Here is a 21,893-nt window from a genome sequence, read left to right on the forward strand (position 1 = left end):
CGGGAAATTAACACAATACAAAGAATAACTGCAGAATACCGTCTGCTAGAAAGTGTGGACAATGGCTAAGAGTAGTTAGTTTTTTATAGCTAGTTCTTCTGACAATGTCGATGAGGCAAAAACATGATCAAAGATGACATAAAACTTGGCCAGCACTCCTTAGAAGCTGGGATGAGTACTGCAATTGTAAAAACCTTGTTAGCTAAATATCTTAAAAGCCAGAGGTTAGAGAAACAGCTGCCTATATTTGCATAAGAAACATATCACTGCTATCCCAGAACATATTTATTATATCAGGGTGACTCCAGAAATGCTACCTGCACATTCAGATAAGATTATTTAAAAGGTTTTAGGCAGGCTACTACTATAAGCAAATGAGATTATTCCCAATTTGTGACTTACACTCATTAGGAATTTAAGGACTTTAAAGCAAGGATGGTTAGAGGATTTATGAAAGAGTGTCATGAGGAACAATTGGAGCTCAAATGTAAAAATAAAGAAGTTATGTACTCACCATAACGTTCCATCTGAGTAGTTGTACTTCATTTGTCTACAACCTGTGGGTTACGAATCCGTATCGGATCCGAGCCGGCAACTTTACTAGCAACAGCTCCGAGCTCCAAACTCCTCCCCTTACCCATAATACACCTCCACTACTTTCCATCCTCAGATCGAGTTTGCTGAACCTCATAATGACAACCCTACCTGAAAAGATTTACTTGTGACCTATACTGCAGCCCGTAGGCTGATCATATACCAATGTCCGGGGGAAAGAGGGAGGGACGGCTGAAGACAAATGAAGTACAACTACTCAGATGGAACGTTAAGGTGAGTACATAACTTCTTTATCTGAAGTAGTTTACTTCATTTGATCTTCCACCTGTGGGACAGAGTCCCCAGCTACTACACCTCTGGGAGGCCCTCATGGATGGATATTCCAGAGCACCGTGGAACCAAAAGATGCTCTGCTTCTGGAAGTCAAATTCAATTTGTAGTGAGAAATAAAAGTATGAGATGAGGACCAAGTAGCTGCAGAACAAATATCATCCAAAGACACTAGACAAAAAGGCTGCAGATGTAGCCATGGACCTAGTGGAATGAGCTTTCACCTGACCTGGAGGAGACAAGCCTCTGTCCTTATAGACCTGCAGGATGTATGAAGAAATCGATCTAGCTATAGTTACTTTGGAGATTGTATCCTTCTATAAAACCTTTTTGGGGAAACCTAAAAATTGATCAGATTTACGGAAATCTTTTGTCCTGTGTAAACAGAATCAAAACTGTCTATGAACATCCAACATATGGAGTTTCTACTCAATCTTGTTAGTAAAATTAGGAAAAAACTTAGGCAAACTGATGGTCTGACTGATACTGACTGGAGATGCCACCTTAGGAAGAAAGGATGGATGGGTTTGAAGGTAAACCCTATCTTTGTGAAAGATCATGCAAGGAAATTTGATGGACAAGGCCTGTAATTCTGAAACCCTTTTTGCAGAGGTAATAGCCACCAGAAAAGCTGTTTTCCAAGACAAAAATTTTAGATCTGCAGTTGCGGCAGGCTCGAAAGGTGGAGGGGACCAAACCTTGAAGAACCATAGTAAGGTCCCATGGGGGAACTGAATCTTTGACTGGGGGGCATAACAAAAAGGTGCCTTTCATAAAGGCTTTACACAGTCTGGAAGAGGCTAAAGAAGCAGAATTCTCACCCACATGAAAATGAGAGATGGCAGCCAACTGAACCTTGACAGTAGAAAAACTAGCTCCGTGATGAAAAATATCAGCTAGAAAATCAAGAATGGCGGAAAGAGATGCATAAAAGGGTCTAGACTCCTTTGAGAGGCCCAAAAGGAAAAACGCTTCCACTTGCTGCGATAAACCTTCCTGGTTGAATACTTATGCGCAGCCATTAAAATAGATCTGAGGAGGAAAGTCCAGGAGTCCTAGCAATCACAGGAACTGGAGCAGTGAAGCTGTGAGCTTCAGGCTGTCCAGATTCAGATAAGGCACCCCCGAAGGGTGTGAAATCAAATCCTGAATGGGATCTAGGATCCAAGGCGGAGCCAGAAGATGAGACCAAAGGAAGGGAAACCATACCTAGCGAGGCCAGAACGGGGCAATGAGGATCACTTTACTCCCCAGTCGACAAGCTTTCTGTAGAAACCTCAGAATGAGAGGTACTGGCAGGTAAGCATACAGAAGACCGGGTGGCCAAGCATGAACTACAGCATCTCTGGGGAACTCCCCCAGAAGGGGGTTCAGATCACAAAACTTGCTGCACTTTGCGTTGGAAGGAGATGAGAAGAGATTGCAACAAGGCTGACCCCACTCGCTGAAGATCTGTTCTGCTACTGACTGATTCAGACACCACTCGTAAGGCATCAGAATGGTCCAACTTAGCCTGTCCGCTAGGATGTTGGACCGTTTCGGAATGTGCATTGCGATGAGAAAGCGACTGGTGGAGACCCACACTCTCATGGCCTCGCAACGAAGGGGGTAAGATCTGGTCCCTCCCTGTTTGTTGATATACCAGACCACTGACATGTTGTCTGACTGAATAGCAATCGTCCCCAGAGGAAGAAAGGCATGAAGGGCCTGGAACGCTAAAAGGACTTCCCTCATCTCTAGGACATTTATGTGCAAGCTGGTCTCTATGGAGTCTTGGACTGTCCTGCCCGAACAATGCCCCCCTCACCCGTGTTGGGAGGCATCCGTGCTCACTGTGGCTTGGGCCGGGACCGGAACAAAAGGTCATCCCTCCAAAATGTCTGGAGAGCACATCCACCAAATGAGGGACGACCGACAGACTCGACTGAGTTGAACTGGATATGTCAATGGCAGTTCCAGCAGGGACCATTGTACAGCTAGAGTCCACTGTAGAATTCTCATGTGTAATTGAGCACACGGGAGAAGAGTTATGGTCGCCACCATTGAGCCTAAGGCCCTCAACGCTGATTCCGCCATAGGGAGATGAGAATGGTAGATCAGGGAGACATGCATCCTCAGATTTTGAACTCTCTCTGAGGTCAGGAAGATTTTGCACTGAAGAGTAGCTGTCCTGGCAGCAATGTAGTCTGAGGATTTTGCACTGAAGAGTAGCTGTCCTGGCACCAATGTAGTCTATCACTTGTACAGGATCTAGGAGAGATTTGGGTGCATTGACTGTAATCCCCAAATGTAGGGCAAGAGTCAGGAAATAGTCCCTGGTTTGGGAGAGTAAACACCTGGTGGGAGCAGTGAGGAGCCAATCGTCCAGGTACAGATAGACCTGAATCCCCTGAATGCTCAGGTGTGCCGCTACCACTGCCATCACTTTGGTAAACATCCTGGGGGCTGTGGTGAGACCAAAGGGTAGGGCTCAAAACAGGTAATGATTGGCTCCTAGCCGGAAGTGGAGGAACCTCCTGGAGCTTCTGTGCATCTTTATGTGACAGTGAGCATCCTGGAGGTCTAACGAGCACATCCAGTCACACTCTTGCAGGTATGGCATGATGGACTGTAATGTGACCATTCGGAACTTCTCTTTGGCAACTGACAGGTTCAGGGTAGAGAGGTCCAGAATGGGCTTTAAGTCCCCCGTTTTCTTTGACACCAAAAAGAACCTGGAGTAGAAGCCCAATCCGGACTGATCTGGGGGGGATGGTTTTGATGGCTCGTTTTTCTTGCAGTTTGAAAATTTCCTGTGCTGCTGCCTCCCTTTGCGTGGATGGTATGTCTGGGAGGTGTCTGGGAGATTTGGGGGACTCCACAAAGGGGATACAGTATCGTCTGGATATGATTTGAAGCACCCAGTGGTCCATTATTATGGACTCCCATGCCGCTAGGTGCAAGGACAATTGTCCCCCGACTACCTCCAGAGTAGAGCAGTAGGGCAACCCCTCAGGGTTGCTGCCTGAGTCTGTCAGAGAAGGGTTCTCGAGACCCAAAGTTCCTTGGACCCCCTCTGCCTCTGGGCCGGCGTCCAGTCTGTCCCCCTCTGTCTCTGGGGAAAGAAGAGCCCTGATTGTCCTGGGAATACTGTGACCTCCGGAACCACATCTTCTTTTGCCCTCTCTGGTTCCAGGAAAAGGACCTTTGAGGGTTAGAGAAGCGGATCCCGACAGCAGACAGTCTTTTCCTGTCCTTCTCAATCTGGACTAATGCCTCCCTGATGGTCTTACCAAAGAGTATAGAGCGTCACAAAGGGCATTGGCAAAGGACGCCTTGAAGGGTTCAGAAAATTGACATAACCTGAGCCAGGCATTGCACCTCACGGACACGCTGGACCCAACCGCCCTAGCCGCTCCTTCTGTAGCATGTGAAAGGAGTCACATGGATGTGTTAGATACTGCTTTTAAAGTGGCCATCCTTGTGGAGAACGAAGCCTTGTCCTCCTGCGACATGGACTTGGGGGGAGACTCCTCCAGCTCCTTTACCAGGTCGAGTTGGAGTCTGGTGACACAGGCCACATAGTTCAGCGCCCTAATCGAAAAGGTAGCTGAAGCATAAACCCGCTTCCCTAGGCGGTCCATCATCCGCAACTCTCCGTCAGGAGGATGGACCAAGGAACACTCCTGAGCAAGTTTCTTCTTAGTGGCTGCTGCTACCACTATGGCATCTACGAGGGAGCCCTTGTTCCATGCTGGTCTGTCTATGGGGGGGGGGGGGGGCTTAGGATCTTATCCGCTCTTTCTGGGATGGGTTCCATGGTGTCCAGTTCCTTCCATGCCCGCGAGGTGACCAAATCCACCAAAGGATCCATGGGAGGGGACACCCAGAAAGTAGATGGGCCCATGCTGAAAGTCTCCAGGAACACGGACTCATCAGCAGAAGTTTTGAGGTAGGCCAACTTCCCCACTGGTGCAAGATTTCCATGATGTCTCCAAAGGAGAAATTCTCGGGAGGTGACCTAGGAGGACCTTCTCCATCATCCAAGTCCGTGTCCTCGGTGAGGGACTCGGGGGGGAGTTCAAGTGCCTCCTCTTGCACGTATGCTTGCAAAATACCTCTCCGGTGGGGTTCTCCAGTTGGAGCTCGCAAGTCACTTGTTCCTCAGGGGGAACCGTTTGGGGCTCTTCGAGCATGGGCTGTCCCTATGGTAAAATGATGGGACTGTAGACAGAGCCGAGGGGGTCTGGGAGGAGTCCGAGGGAGCAGTCAGGGGTCTCGATCCAGTGGAGAGAACCCTTTCTACCATGTCGAATGCTGAAGGAGAGTGAGCCTCCTGAGAAACCAATAAGGAGGCCGGTCTCCCCGGATCCGACGAGAGAATCGGAGCCAGGCCTGAGGTGGATGGAACTCCGAGGGAGGGAAACTGACCCGACAAAGTCGGATCCGACAGACCACGCTCCAGCCAAGAGAGTGGCTTGGATCCGAACTGGTCAGATCTGAAATGCTCCAGGCAGCTGTCGGCGTCAAAGAAGGAGGTATCATCGGCGCCGACCACCTGACCAAAGCCAACCTCGGATTGGAATACTCCGAATCCGAAGGTTGGATCAGATTCGGAGATATAGGTTGGAAAAAGGGAAACAAGCTCCCCCCTCCTGGGGGGGGGGCTGGCAAGACCCCCATCTGGATCTGTGTATGTATAAATCGCCTCATTTTATCCAGATCCATGTCAGACAATGACCAGGTGGACCACGTCAAGGTCATGGACTCCGACCTGGCGGGTCGGGACACTGAGGCACGAGAGATTGGACATGTCTCCTCTGGCTCCGGGGAGAACCTTGGAGATCGGAGCCGAGGAGAGTCACGGATCCATGGCGCTTTAGTAGGTGAAGCGAGGTCCGGAGACCTCTTTCTCTTTTCCCTCGCCTTCGACTCTCCTCTCTCTCTCTAACTCTTTTCTGCTCTGCTACCACAGGCTTTGGTACAGGAGGTTGAGTCCCAGCCTGGGAGGGAAGAGAAGCCAGAGGAAGAGAGGAGGGAGAGGCAGCCACAGCAACTGCTGTGACCAAAGCCGGAGATGAGGAAACAGTCTGAAGGAGGAAGAAAGCCATTGAGGGCCAACTTGGCCTTCCTATCTTTAAGGGCGCAGGGGTTGAAGCCCGCACATACGCTGGAGTCCACACACAGGTGGGCAACACCCAAGCACAAAACACAGAGTATGGTCATCCGCTGGGGGTAACTTATGGCCACACTCTGTGCAACGCTTAAAAACAAGCTTTTCAGCCATACCAATACAGTAGAAAGATACCTTATGAAAAAAACAGGCAGTTTCTTTCTAAAAGACACACCCACTCACCACACTCGTATACAAAGGAAACACAGAGGGGGAAGGGGAAGCTATAATCTACATAACAAGACAAACTACGCTAACTACTGTAACACACTAAAACTCGACACACCAAGTGAAGGGGAGGAGAAAGGGGACCTACACTAACGCTTACTGACAAAAAATTGAAGAAAAAGGCTACTCACAAAGGTTTTTACCCACTTGACTAGTTGGAGCTCATGAGACACGATGCTAAAGCAATTCACGGCAAACGAGATCTGGGGATGGAAGGTAGTGGAGGTGTATTATGGGTAAGGGGAGGAGTTTGGAGTTCAGAGCTGATGCTAGTAAAGTTGCCGGCTCGGATCCAATACGGCTCCGTAACTCACAGGTTGAAGATCAGATGAAGTAAACTACTTCAGATCTAGACTTTGTTAAACATTGTTAGGGCCAATGGAACAGTATTTAAAATTCAGGATCTGAAACGGAGAAAGTTTCTGATGCAGTATGGTATCATTTATAAGGACTACGTTTGTGAAAGAGTTAGTAATCTTGCGGAGGCTACCAGCTAAATTTCTGATACTTGTAGCTATGTCTGACTGCTACTTATGCATAGCATCTTTTTTGAGAACGTATTACCTTGGGTTAAGGGAAACATTCTGATATACCACAATCCTGAATATTGTATGCACAAAGCTATTTTCCTCACAGTCTCACTGTTTTGAGGATTGTATTAGTGTTCCTTGGAATTTTAAATGTTACCTTCAGTAGGTATTTGCTGGCTGAACAGTACTGTGGTTATTTGCAACAGGAGAACAGAAATGAAGGAAAAGAAGTTTGAAATTAGTATGAAAAGGTAGTATTCAGCTGTGGACAGCACAGAAACCTTGAGGAGTCTAGCCACCATCTCACATTGGTATTCAGACACCACTAAACACTTCTTAAATTATTTTGTATTATTTGTAGCTCTTATATGTGCTCAGCAAGAACTCCACTGCCAAATAATAAACAGCTAAAGCAGACAGGCAGGTAGTTAGAAACAAAACTTCAGCTGTGGGTCAAACCAAAGCTCAAGATTTTTGAAGGAGGTTAGTTCTCATGCAGGGCCACTGAAAACTAACATGCCAGTTTGAAGGATCTGACCTAACTGGGCAGCAATATCATGGCCTTATTATTTAAAAACATGAAGCATAAAGTATCTCTAACAGAAAGTTCTGATGTTTTGCCATCTCTCAGCATGGCTCTCATTATCTATGTACTGAAGGGGGCTTGGAAGTATGGTAAAGTACAGGAGCGTTAAAAAAAGGGATGAATGCAGAAGCCAAGCTCATAGCCTTGGGGAAAATAAAAGTAACAAGCAAGGGGTGGCGGCACTTTATTTACTAATGTGTATTAACAAGCTAGGTGATTTGACCCCCCCCCCCCACCTTAAAAATAAAAAAAGAGTCCTTTTCAGATATAAACTAGATAATGAGGAAAAAACAGAAGAACTGAAAGTTATATGTAGCAAAATGTTTACAAATAAGTGTTATGGCCACATACTCAAATAGTCTCAACATGCAGAGCAAGTACAAACAAGAAAAAAAACAAAACAAAAAAGGTGTATAACCAAAATACCATATTAAGTAAATACAAGCTACAGACAAAACTACAAAGTGGAATTAGGCAGTAAAGCTAATAGCACGCAAAATAACAGTTTTGGCACACTACTTCTACAGAAAGTACAGCTGTCTGAGAAACAGAACACTAGATGCAGCAGCAAAGGGATCACTACTGCATTCATACTACAGATAATGGGAAAATAGCAACAAGGAGGTGTCTATTCTGAAAGGAATTTCTAAGTAGTACTGGTACACCCTCCCACAGGAGCAGGCTACCTTCTATGCCAATGTATCAGCCAGAACATACTTGAGAAGACAGACAGTAACTTGCATTTGACTATTATAGGAAGAAGTGGGTAGGTCTGGGTGGGGTCCATTTCCTCCAGAACAGCATCTCTTTTTAGCAGCCTTCCACAGGGCATTTGTGAGGAAGACACCTGAGCTTAATGTTTTTACAACATTTATGCAAGTAGTATAAATGGGCATCTAGTATATGAGCAGAGCAAGTTTGCAACAGTGGAGCTAAAGCAAATATTTTAGCCACACTTAGTTTAGCTTCAACTTGTATTATTTATTCATTTATTTTTCTATTCTTTCTTTTTTTTTGGTTTGCGAGGTATCAGCAAATGTGCTTATGCCTCCAATGAGCAGGAGTGAAGAAAAGGGGACATTAAACATAAAAAGGCTCATTCAACCTCCAGGAAAATATCCTGACTTCTACTATATTATTTTAAAAGACCTCAAAGGTGAAAAGTATTTCCAGGTACTCCAACATATGTTAGGGTAGCTAAGTGCATACTACTTACAAGAGAGATCACCATCCAACCCCTCAAGGGAAAGAAGAGTGTGCTCGTGCCAGCACAGATCCCTTTCTGCCTTTCCCATGCTGACACAAATCAGTGAAAGGTAAAATACAACAAAATGGGGGTGGGGGGTGGCTAAAATATTTGCTTTAGCTCCACTGTTGCAAACTTGCTCTGCTCATATACTAGATGCCCATTTATACTACTTGCATAATGTTTGTCTAAACATTAAGCTCAGGTGTCTTCCTCACAAATGCCCTGTGGAAGGCTGCTAAAAGAGATGCTGTTCTAGAGGAATGCACCTAGACCTTACCACCCACGTATTTCCTATAATAGTCAAATGAAAATACAATTAGACATTTGGAAGGTGTCCATTTGGATATTGGTCTAACCCTGCTTCCTTGATATAGGTTCATAGGTATGTACTAGGCTATTGGCCCTAGGGCCTATATAAGCCTAGCCAAAAAGGTACCCTGCTTTTCGCCACCCAAGAAAATTATTTTCCTGTGCCCCTGTCGAGCAGAGCCACAGAAGTGATCCCCGGGGTGAATTTCCTATCTCCCATCCAATCATCAAGATTTTTCTTGAAGAGTGCTAATGAGGAACTTTGTTTGATATAGATAGGTAGTTTGTTCCAGAGTATGGGAAGTCTCTGGGAAAGGAATTTATCCCTCCAGCATGTTCAGTTTATTGTGGTGACAAGGTTTATGTCCCTAGAGCATGTAGCTCAGAGGGATTGGGATTTCTTTAAGTGGAGCATGTTCAACAGCTCTGACTTTGACATAGCTTTGTATGTTACGCAGAGATTGCCTCTGAGTAGGAGATATGTGATGGAGTAAAGCTGGAGTTTTTTTAAATGGTCTGCATAGGGCATCTGTTTGAGGCCGGTAATCCTCTTTGTGACGTAGCTCTGCAGCCTTTCTAGTTGTTGTAGATGTCTTGTGAGGTACATACCAAAAGGGGCATTGTACTCTGTAATGGGTCTAATGAGTGATGAGTAGAGAGGAACAATGGCCTCTGTTTTCCTGGATGAGAAACCTTTTGTGATGAGGTGTGCCACACAGAAGGATTTCCTGACTACTGTGGTGATGTGATTATCAAAGGAAAGACTACTGTCCACCTGTGTCCCAAGATCTCTTATCACACTTTCGTAGACTACCGCCTATGTGGTAGTTCATGGGTACAGAGTTTTTACCAAAAGGGATGACAGTGCACTTTTTGGCACTGAGCGTGAGGCCATGGCTTTGACACAGGCATCTGTCTCAGTGAGGCCCTTTTGTAGGATGTCCACATCATAAGGGGTTTTGATTATGGCTCCTAGGTTGCAGTCATCTGCAAACTTCTTTAGCCAAAGACCTTCTGTGTTAACCTGTACTTCTGCTAAGTAGATACCAAACAGGAGAGGACCCAGGACTGAACCCTGTCGTAATCCACTTGTCACTGGTCTGACGTCGGATTTGGAGTCTGCTACTTTCACAATGTGGGCTCTGTCAGTGAGCCAGTTGGCAACACATCTTGTGACATACGGATTTATACCTAGTTTAGTGAGTTTATCTATAATTCCAGAGTGGAGGATGGTGTTGAAAGCCTTGGCAAGATCTAGATAGGCTGTGTGAACCACCTTACCCTCATCTATGGCTTTGGTGACCACTTCAAAAAAGTCTGTCAGGTTTAGGAGACATGATTTGCCTTTTACAAACCCGAACTGGGTGGGGTCTAGAGTTTGGAGATTATCAATGTCATTGTTTATAAGTTCCATGACGATATGTTCCATAGTCTTGCAGACCAGGCTCATCAGGCTAATGGGGTGGTAGTTCCCAGGATCCGTGGTGGCTCCCCCTCAATGAATGAGATATAAAGCTGATCAGACAGTCTTAATAGCCTTTTTCCTATTAACATTTGCATATGGAAATCAGTAACAGATAGAATGTTCTTCCCCTTTGTGCGGGGATTAGACAGAAATACTAGGAATTAAATGGCTGATTCAGAATTAATTTCAAGTCCACTTCTGGCATGACGGATGAATTTGTTCATATGGAAACCGTGAAGGGCAAACATCTGTTTTCCAAATGTCAGTCCAAATTGGTTGTCAAAAGAATCAAGTGGTCTGTTGAAAATTAGTTTATTATACCACTGACCTAATTATTTCCATCTTACCTTATCTTCCTTTTCATCTTTTCACGATTTTCCAGGTTAGTAATAACACTTCTTTCAAGCCCCTCCAAATAACTGTGCTGAACATAACTTTGCACTGTATGGGTCAAATTCAGAAATCAAATTAGTATATATTTCAGAACTGCAGAAATTTGATTTTTACATAGAAATAAAATAAACATTTCAAGACTAACATCTGGTTCATAAGAATATAACCATTTCGTTTCATTCAATACTTTGTTTTACAGGACAGGAAATTCTGTAATAAACATATTTTGTTTAAATGTAATATGTAGTCAAGATGGGTACAACATAAATTATTAGAATTAAAAATACTATCGCTTTCAAGCTGAAGTGTGAAAGGGAACTAGTGCTATGCTGAGAAGTCCTATAAAATGCAAATATCAAAATAATGAAATTTACACATTTTAGCTCCCTTTCAGATTTCAGGTTAAGACAAGCTCTGATCTGCACAAGAAGCAAGAAAAACTTGGGAACATAGAGCCATGTGCACCCTTACAGTAGGTGCATAAGTCAGATCTAAGAGGCTCGCACAAAGTGTATTCCAGCTGTTACTTTAAGAAGTCCTCTGAATTAGACTAAGATCACAATATGCCCTATCTGAGTGCTAAGATACTTATGCAAGGATGACCCCTCTAGGAGATTAATCTCCTTTCAATTTGCATGGTGACTGCATGGGTGCCTAAGCCTTGACAGTACGCATCCATAAAAGTATTGTATCTCTAATGATGAAAAAAACAAGTCTTTTATACCAGATGGGAAGACTAAACTACCAAGCAGACACACTCTCCTGACAAGGTCTGGGGTCTGAATCAGCTGATTTAGGAAAGCTCGATATATTATCCACAAGTGTTCTTTGGGTAATCCAAGTAAGAAGTAACAGATTTACTAACAACATAAAAATCACATCACTAGGCAAATAGTAACTGATCTTAGTCCCAGTACTCCCAATATTTCCCTGGCTATGAGGAAGGGGATGACGGAGGAGGAGGGGGTAGAACAGGACAACTTGTATCCTGTCCAGTATAAAAGGGACCCATTTTGTTTCTGAATCAACTCTCAGCCCAGAAAGGTTATTATGTAGACAGGAGACCGTTAGGTCAAGAAGTGAAGGAGACACGAGTCAGTATGGGGGCCAAGAAAAGGGTGGTTAGAGATTCAGTTACCATATAGATTAATAGTCTTGCTAAGGGAAACTTGAATGGTCATGCTGCTGGAACCTATACTGACTTGGCCTAGAAATAATGGTAATTTTCTCTTAAGTAGAAAAGAGGCACTGAGTCAATCATCTGAATCTGCCCCTCCCAATATAAGGATGAAATAAACCATACACCAATGTGTGGATTCTCGAACATGGCTGCTGTTACACTGTAATTAGGTTTCATTTTATAATGAAAAAATTGCCAGAAAATTATATACTGTTAAAATACATGCATCCCAAACATGTAGTCATTATAATTAAAAAAAAATGCCACTTCAAAAATTAAATCTGAGTAAATACAGTTTCCTGCTTCTCCAAGCTGCAAGTGAAAGTCAGATCTCTCAGAATGTGTTTTTATGGGCTTACAGTGATGCAGTATCAAGACATGAAGCTTGCACTGTATGAGCCTTTTCCATAGGATTCCTCTGTCATCTTGCTAATCAAAATCCTTAATTAGGGTCCTTAATAGCCATTTTTGAGAGAGACAAATATTTGAAGTTGTAGGATAACTGAAAATCATCACTTTTATTTAGTGTTGTGGGATGATGTAACTGGTTTACTTTCAAAATCACAAGTACAGGTTCGACGAAAACAGGAATGTTGAACTAGAGTTGGGCAATTCCAGTTTTTGACGACCTGCTCTATTGTGATTTTGTAGTTTAGCAAACGCTACTGTGCATTCGCATATATGTACTCGGAGTTATGACTACAGATCGTGGTACAGTGGGGATTGGGAAATCACCATTTCCTGACTGTAGTGTGATCTCGGAGCTGGAATATATTATTTGCAGGGGCTATGGGGGGGGGGTGCAGGGGGGCCTGTTCCCCTGCAAAAAAAGGCATTTGTGTGTTGTGCTGTACCTTATGTATTGGTTAGTAGTTCAACTTCCGTTGGTGTTCATAAACGTGCAGGGGAAGACATGTCAAATAATGCTGATTCTTTGAATTTGGCATTTTATTCAACATGGTGTCTGTGTTCCTCTGCTGATTTTCGGAGATTTGATTTGCACGAACGACTGGATTTTATTCTGGTGTTTGTGATTTTGAAAGCAAACTACACACAAATTAGCTGCAGTGTAGTATGGCAAATGAAATTATTTGTTGGATTTCTTTCTTCATCAAGCTGTAGTTTAAGTGACCACATTACTTCAATAACAATTATTAACAGTACTGGATATATTTGGAAATATAATCCAATTTTTCCAGTCAAAGGTAGCCTACTGTGAGATCACCAGTTATATGTGAGATCACCAGTTATATGACATTTAAACTATTAGGCGGGTTCTACTTATTTTGAATAGTTAGTATTTTTAACTAATTTTCTACGTGAACATACTCAGTTGAAAATCTCAGCTGTTGCGGTCATATAGACTGTTACAGCATACTCATCATTAATATAACATTAGCTTGACTCCTAAGATGACCATGCTCATTTAGTAAGTTTGCATACACCTAAGAGTTAATATGCTAAGCATACATATTGCAGAATAAGCTACAGCTGTAATTTAGGATGCACTTTGTTAGCAGGACTTGAAAATCGTGACCCATGGAGCATGGCTGGTGGGCAGAACTGCACCAAAGCCCTTTGTGATTCATAAAGAATGAAAAATTATGGGAAAAGGCCTTCTACGTAGTAGGTACCACAATCATTTATCAACAGAGTACACAAGTAAATGTCTCACCCCCCACAAAAGCATGCAATTCACAAACATGCTAAATATATACAAACAAAGACTAGAACTGCATACTATAGATTGGTATAGTGTTTGCAACTGTTCTGATCCTGTTCCCCTTCTGATGTGCTACTCAGTTAATACAGCTGAGCAGTAACAGCAATGTTTAGGATAAAAGTAAAAGTTATGTACTCACCATAACTCTGCATCTGTGTTGTTTTTTGTTCAACTGATGGGTCTCAGATCCGTTTTTGGCCACTTCATTAGACTTGGGCTCTGTAGCTCGAGATTCTCCCCTTGCACATAATAATCCCGTCTTCTCCTAAGATTGAGTTTGCCATTTAGTCAGCTATCCAATGTGTGTCAAAGGACACCCCGCCATTAACTTACTTTAAAACAAGTTGTATATCTACTATAGTATAAAGACAGAGAAGGGGACTGGAGCTCATGCAGCAAGACTGACAGGAAATACCCCTTAGTACATACTAGGAGTTTATAAAAAATAGAAAGAGGGCTGGAGAGCTGGAGGTTGAGGAAGGATGAAAACAGATGAAACAGTAGCAGTGTTATAGTGAGTACATATATCTGTTGTCTTTTTTGTCCATTCCTCAACTGATGGGACAGAGTCCCCAACTAGAGAAACCCTGGGTGGTCCTCAAGGAAGTATATTCCAGAACACAGTGCAGCCAAATGCTGCCCTATTCCTGGATAAGATGTCCAATTTTTAATGAGTTACAAAGGTATGAGCACTGGACCATTTGGCAGTTGCACAAATGTCATCTACAGAGGTTCTGGACCAGAAAGCAGAAGAAGTGGCCAGATATCTGGCTGAATGAGCCCTAGACAGTTTGAGTAATGTCAATCCTTGATTCTTAAAGACAATAGAAATGTAATCAGTGAGCCAACTAGCGAAAGTTACTTTAGATACTGCTTTGCCCAATTTAGCTTTGGAAAAGGAACAAACAATTGGTCTGATTTTCTAAAATCTTTAATTCTGCAAATATAGAATCTAAGTGGTCTATGAAGATCTAACAGGTGCAGTATGTATTCTCCCTTGTAAGAAAAATTAGGAAAGAAAATGGGTAGACTGATGGACTGGTTGATAGTTGCCTCTGATGCCACCATGAGTAAAAGAAGGGGTAGTCCAAAGGGATACCCTGTCCTTATGAAAAATCAGATGCGGTGACTGGGAAAAAAGCATCTGGAGTTTTGATACCCTTCTAGCTGATGTATGGCGACCAGGAAAAGAGTTCTCCATAAGAACTTTAAGTTTATTTTGGCTGAAGGTTCAAAGGGAGGCTGGGTCAAAGCTTGAAGTAGTACTGTTAAATCCCATGGAGGAGTGGGGTCCTTAACAGGAGGTTGAAGAATAAGGTTAGCTTTAAGAAAGGCCTTACATAATCTTAAGAGACCAAAGAGGGATGGTTTTCACCTAAATTAAAATTTGAAATGGCAGCAAGTTGGACCTTAATTGTTGAGTAACTAAGTCCATCATTAAAAACGGAAGCCAGGAAGTCAAGAACAGCTGAAAAAGGGTTTGATTGTCTCTGGAGGGCCTAAACAGAAAACTTTTCCCATTTGCTCTTATAAATTTTCCTGATGGAGACTTTCTGTAATGATGCAAGTATATGGCGATCTGGGGAGGAAAGCCTAAAATTTCTAGCCATCACTGGAAGTGGAGAAAAGTACAGTTTTGTACCTACCATAAGTGTAGATGTCCGATAGGTATGCATCTGCAGTCATCACATATGGGTTGTCCTGCCTCAGGCAGCCCTTGATCGGCGGATTCCAAAGTCTGGGTCCGGCATCGGCTGATGTCGCCCTTTCCCCGACGTCAAAACGCCTGGGGTATAAGAACGTCAGCCGACGCCATCTTCCTCAGTTTTTCTTGCCCTAGATGCCAGGTGCCCTCTAGGAAGGCTAAATTTGGAAAAATGCAATAAAAATCCAAACATTTGCAAAAATATATATATATATATATATATATATATATATATATATATATATATATATATATATATAAACAAATACACCATAATAGATCCCCCCAGCTAGCTAATAGAAGGGTAAGCACCCTAGGAATACCACAGAGGGGAAGGAGGGAGGGTAAACCTGACTGCAGATGGATACCTATCGGACATCTACATTTATGGTAGGTACAAAACTGTACTATGTCCTTCAAGGATGCATCTGCAGTCATCACATATGGGTAGAATACCATAGCCAATCTGGGGGTGGAGGTACTAGGAAAAGGATAGTGTAGCTAAGATACCCTGCAGGACAGCCGTAGCAAAGCCTGCTCTGGATCTGTAATATAAAGGTAAATTGTAATGCTTGGCAAATGTATGCACAGAGCTCCATGTGGCAGCTTCTAAAATGTCTTTTGTAGCCACCCCTCTTAAGAAGGCTGTGGAGGTGGCTGTGGCTCTCGTAGAATGAGGTCTAATGTTAGCTGGTACCGTCTTTCCATGAAAGGAGTAACAAAAGCGGATGCAATTTCCTATCCATTTAGAAATTGTCTGTTTGGAAATTGCTTTTCCTTGAGTACCAGCAACATATGCTACTAGGAGCTGGTTAGTTTTCCTGAAACCTTTAGTTCTGTCCAAGTAGTAGTGCAACTGCCTGTGAATGTCCAGGGTGTGCAGCAGTTTCTCCCCTTTGTTTTGTGGATTTGGAAAGAAGGTAGGCAAGTGAATGGCTTGATTCAATGAAACCCTGGATACCACCTTTGGCATAAAAGTAGGATTAGTTCTTAAAGAAACTCTGTCCTGGTGAAAAATAATAAATGGCTGAACTGCCATTAGGGCCTGCAATTCCGAAACCGTTCTTGCTGAGGTTATTGGCAGAAGGAAAGCAGTCTTCCATGAAAGGTACTGTAGATCTGCAGATGCTGCTGGTTCAAATGGAGGCAGTGTTAGTTTTTCCAACACGTAGTTAAGGTCCCATGCAGGTAGAGGTGGTTTCCTAGGAGGTTTGATGTTTTTAATTCCTCTTAGAAACTGTCTTAGGAGAGGATGAGAAAAGACAGGTGTATCAGTATTATACTCTGCTGAAATTGCTGAAGCATGAATCTTAATAGAAGAGTAAGACAGCCCATTGTGGAACATTTCTGCCAAATATTCCAGGATATGTGCCATGTTCATCATAGTCGCATCTAGGCCCTTTGTGGTGTTCCAGATGAGAAATCTTTTCCATTTTGCTGAATATGCCTTCCTTGTGGAAGGGCGGCGAGCTTCCAAAATAATATTCTTCACTCTCTGGGATAGCTTATCCTGAGGAGGAGCCAAGGTATTCTCCACGCTGTTAGTTGCAATGTTTTCAGGTTGGAATGTAGAGTTTTGTAACTGTGCTGTGTCAGCAGAAGTGGCCATAGAGGTAGGGGCCATGGTTTAAATGCGTGACATGCTTCTTAGCAGTGGGTACCAGTGCTGTCTTGGCCAGTCCGGAGCTATCAGAATCACTTTTGGCTGCTCTGCCCTGATCTTCAGTAACACCTTGGTCATTAATGGAATAGGAGGAAATGCATACACTGTCAGATTTCTCCAGCTGAAGGAGAGGGCGTCCACCTTCCACGCTTGTGGGTGGTATGTCCTTGAGCAGAATTTCTTCAGTTGATGATTGTGAGGGGATGCAAATAGATCTATGTCCGGGCTCCCCCAAGATTGTGTTATCAGTTGAAAAATGTCTGGGTGCAGCATCCATTCGTGTGCATCCATGATATTTCTGCTTAGGCTGTCCGCCAGTGCATTGTCCTTTCCTGGCACAAACTGAGCTTGTAGCTGTATATTGAGTTTCAAGGAAAGATCCCATAGATTCACTGCCAGTCTGCAAAGAGGGTAAGAATGGGTACCCCCTTGTTTGTTTATGTACCACATAACTGTGGTGTTGTCTGTCCTTATTAGTAGATGGCCTTGATGCAGGAATAGTTTGAAGGCCTCGATTGCATGTATCACTGCTAGCATTTCTTTTTGATTTATGTGCATGCGTAGCTCCTTTCGTGACCACTGTCCTTGGATACCTCTGCCCTCCATGTGTGCTCCCCAACCTAGGTCTGAAGCGTCTGTTGTAATAGTTTGGGAGGTTTTTGGCTTTGTGAAGGGCAACCCTCTGTTGGACTGGCTGGCCTGAGCCCACCACAGAAATTCCTTGTGAAGGCATGGAATGAGTGGGATTAAAGTATCCAAAGTGTGACTGTGCTGAGTCCATAAACTCCTGAGGTACCACTGCAGCTTTCTCATATGTAGCCTTGCTTGATGAATCAAAAGAATACAGGATGCCATGTAACCCAGGGCCTGCAGGATTTTCCTTGCAGTCAGTTGGGTTTGTCTTGTCAGATTCTTGAAGTAATCCGGTAGTTGACTTTGTTTTTCTTCTGTGAGATAAGCCATTTGGGTGGTTGTATCTAGATCCGCACCCAGAAAGGTTATTCTTTGGGATGGAACAAGTCTTGATTTGTGCATGTTGACTGTATATCCCAAGGCCTGCAGAAGATTGATGGCATAATTTAAGTCCTTTATCAAAGTTTGTTGGTTGTCCGCTTGTATAAGGCAGTCGTCCAGATATGGGTAGATTTGAATCCCCTGGAGTCTGCAGTGTGCTATTACTGATGCCAGGCATTTCGTGAATACTCTGGGCGCAGTAGATAAGCCAAAGGGCAATGCTGAGAATTGATAATGCTCTGACCCTGCAAGAAATCTGAGGTATCTTCTGCAACTTTGTCTGACAGGGACATGCAGGTATGCCTCCTTGAGGTCCAGAGTAACCAGCCAAGACCCCTTGCCCAGCATGGGAAGGAGTTGCTGTAGAGTCAGCATTTTGAATTTTGGCACAATCAGATAAGTATTCAGTACGGACAAGTCGAGAATTGGTCTCCATTGATGCTCTTTTCTTGGAACAAGGAATAGCCTGGAGTAAAATCCTTGGCCTTGTTCTGAAACAGGAACTTTTTCTATGGCTTTCATTTGTAGTAAATTTGAGATTTGTTTCAAAGCCTCTGCCCTTTGATTTGGTGGCAGACCTGGCATGCCTTTTCTTTTTGGCAATGTGTGGAAATGGAACCTGTATCCGTTGTCTATTATTTGGAGTATCCATTTGTCTTTTGTAATGTTGTGCCAATTTCTTGAGAATAAAGAAAGCTTTCCGCCCAAAGGTGCTTCTAATTGAGCCCTGGTTGGCGGAGTCCAAGCAAAGTCATTGAGTTTGTCCTTGTGCAGCAGTTGCAGGTCCTGAACTGCCTGTCTGGATTGGAGGTTGCCATTGACTGCCTCTGTAGGAGCCCCTAGCTTGCCCTCTACCTCTGGCACGCCTGTTCCTGCCCCTTTGAAATCTTTCTGGGTCCGGAAAGGACCAATTCTTGGAAGGCCAGTTTCTGCTGAATCTAGGTGGTTGTACTTGAAGAAAATCCTTAACTGTTTGTACAGATTTTGCCTTTTCCTCAAATTTCTTTAGGACGTCTTGAGCAGTGGAACCAAATAACTTTTGCTTTTCCAATGGAGCATCCAAAAGCTTAGCTTTAACATGTTCTGGCAGAGATTGTTCCTTCAGCCAAGCATGCCTGCATATAACAACACCTGTCATTGCTGACCTACATGAAGCTTCCAATGCATCATAACCACACTGCAAGAAGTGGTTGCTAATCTGCTGGGAGTTATGTACCATATCCTGAAGGGATTTACGGTCAAGGGTTTCAGAAGAAGACAATTTCTTATGCATTTCTTCTAACAAATACTCTTGATACTGTATCATGTGAAATTTACAATTTAATGCCCTCATTGCAAGAGTGGCAGAAGTATACACTTTTTTACCCCATCTCTCTAATGCCCTAGACTCCTTTGCAGAGGGGAGTGGGTTTTTAGAAGTAACAGCTGTAACCCCTTTAGGGCCCTGTGAAATAGTTTCAGGGTCAGCAGAGTGGGCCTTATAAAGGAAATTATGTGTGTGTCCGGGACCCTGTAGTACCTATCGGGCTTAACAGGGGCCGGAGGCAGAGTGTCAGGAGTCATACTAGAGTCAGAAAATACATCATCAATCACATTTAAAACTGGAGGAATAGCCAAAGGTCTATGCTGAGGTAAATGAAGAAAAGTTCTTAGTTTTTTCCTGGAATCAGAATATTCCTGGCCCTGCCATTTAAAATGCTCTCTCATAGTGTGAAGCGTCTCCCCAAAGGAAAGCTCTTCAGGAGGGGAGGCCGAGGGAATAGATTCCTCTGCATCCGAATCCTTGTAGGCCGAATAAGCCTCCTCCTGGTAGTCTGAGTGATCCGAGCCAACAGAGGCCTCCTCTGAGGAAAGGGGATCAGGAGGATCCATCCTGGGCCTCTTGTCTAAAGGGGGTTGGGAGCCCCTGTCCGGATGAGGCTGAGAGCCCCTGATTAAGGAGATAAGGTCCTCTGCTAAGGTTAAAATCTGTGAACTAGAAGAAGGACCCTGAGTAATAACTCTGGGAGGCATGGCTTTAGTGTGTTTTGTAGCTTTAGCCCTGGTGAAGGCCTCAATAGACATGGATGCAGGAGGCCTGGCTGCACCACGTGCTGGTGTAGCTTTGTCTAAAGGTATGGTGTCGGAGAATTCCTGTACACCAGTTTCAGAAGGCAATTCTGTAACCGACTCGGTAGAAGCCTCCGTCGAGGCTGTCGGTTGTATTATTTCAGGGTTCGGAAGTTCCAAGGACTCAGTATCAGCAGAGACCGAGACACTCGCAGTAGGCCTAGCCGCGGTTTCAGCCGAAACTGCGGTCCGCGCGTGTCGGTCCTTGTCTTTCCGTTTTTTAATTAAATGAGATGTCGGGGTTTCCGACGGCATTTTGTAAGCAAAACTATCCCCAAAAAACTCTTCTGTGAACTCCGACCGACGTCTAAGTGTGCGTCGGTTGAAGGAAGCGCAGGCTGAACAGGCCGAGACGTCGTGGTCTGGGCCTAAGCAGGGAAGACAATAAGAGTGGAAATCCTTATGAGGTATTTGTTTCCCACAAGTTAAACAATTATTAACTTTTTCTGACATCGGCTGAGGCAAGAAAAGGTCCCCAACGGGGTACTTAGCTTTTGAAGTCTTCGGATAGCGAATTTACAGGAGCTGGCCGACCGGCACGAACTGCTTCTGCTTCGGGCACCACGCGGCAAGAAAGACTGAGGAAGATGGCGTCGGCTGACGTTCTTATACCCAAGGCGTTGTGACATCGGGGAAAGGGCGACATCAGCCGACGCCGGACCCAGACTTTGGAATCCGGCCGACCGAAGGGCTGCCCGAGGCAGGACAACCCATATGTGATGACTGCAGATGCATCCTTGAAGGACATCCATGCGGTCAGTCTGAGGTTTTGAATATCTGGATGAGGTATCACAGATGAGTGAGACAGGAGGTTCCGAGAAGGATCCAACACCTAGAGAGGGTGCACTACATGAGGCCACAGGAAGAGGAACCACTCTTGTCAAGGTCAGATTTGTGCAATAAGGACCATCTTGATTTTTCATTGAGTTGCGTTCTGGAGAAACTTGGAAATTAGAGGGGAGGGGGAAAGGCATAAATGATACCAGGGAGGCTAGTCATGAGTCAGAGTCTCTTGGTGTCTCCCCCTCTGGAAGGATAGGAGCAAAATACCTTCTACACTTGGAAATAATGGGAGAAGCAAAGACATCACAGCATGGTTGACCCCACTTTCAAAATATCATTTCTTCCACTAACTGGTTGAGTGACGACTTGTGAGGAAGTAAAATGGATCTGCTCAGTTTGTTTGCTAGCACATTGGACTTCCCAGGAATATGCATTGCCAATAGAAAGCATTCAGAAGAGATCACCCATTTCCACACACTCATTGCCTCTCGACATAAGGTGTAGGACCCGGTTCCCTCCTATTTTTGATGAAGCAGACTACCAACATGTCTGTCTGAATACCAACCACCCCTAGAAGGAGAACATCTTGAAACACCGATAGGGCTGCTCTTAATTTTAGGATATTGATGTGCAGATTGATCTCTCAGACTACATGCCTTGAACTGTTCTTCCCAAGTAATGCCCACCCCCACCTTAGTTGGGAGGCATCTGCTGTCACTGTGGGTTTAGGCATAGGAAGAATAAAAGGATGGCCCAGATAAAATTCTTCTGCATGAATCCACCAGGCTATGTTTTGTTTGCAAATATTTGCAAACTACTGAAGCAGCCATTGATCCAAGGAGCTGTAAAGTACAGTTATGTACACTTACCATAAATGTAGATGTTCGAGTGTATTCACTGTTGCAGTCATTACAATTGG

General features: G+C 44.1%; 1 protein-coding gene across 2 annotated transcripts in view; it reads right to left on the minus strand.

Annotated features, from left to right (window-relative positions):
• Positions 1–21,893, minus strand: part of LOC122798172 (MDM2 binding protein) — a 983,220-nt gene that overhangs the window by 504,547 nt on the left and 456,780 nt on the right. For both annotated transcript variants that reach the window (XM_044066913.1, XM_044066912.1), the window contains exon 11: positions 10,752–10,845. In XM_044066913.1, coding sequence (XP_043922848.1) covers positions 10,752–10,845 — 94 coding nt within the window. The remainder of the gene's footprint in view (positions 1–10,751; positions 10,846–21,893) is intronic.

This window comes from Protopterus annectens, chromosome 3.part1, assembly GCF_019279795.1.
Source record: "Protopterus annectens isolate FY-2018-M chromosome 3.part1, PAN1.0, whole genome shotgun sequence".
NCBI lineage: Eukaryota > Metazoa > Chordata > Ceratodontiformes > Protopteridae > Protopterus > Protopterus annectens.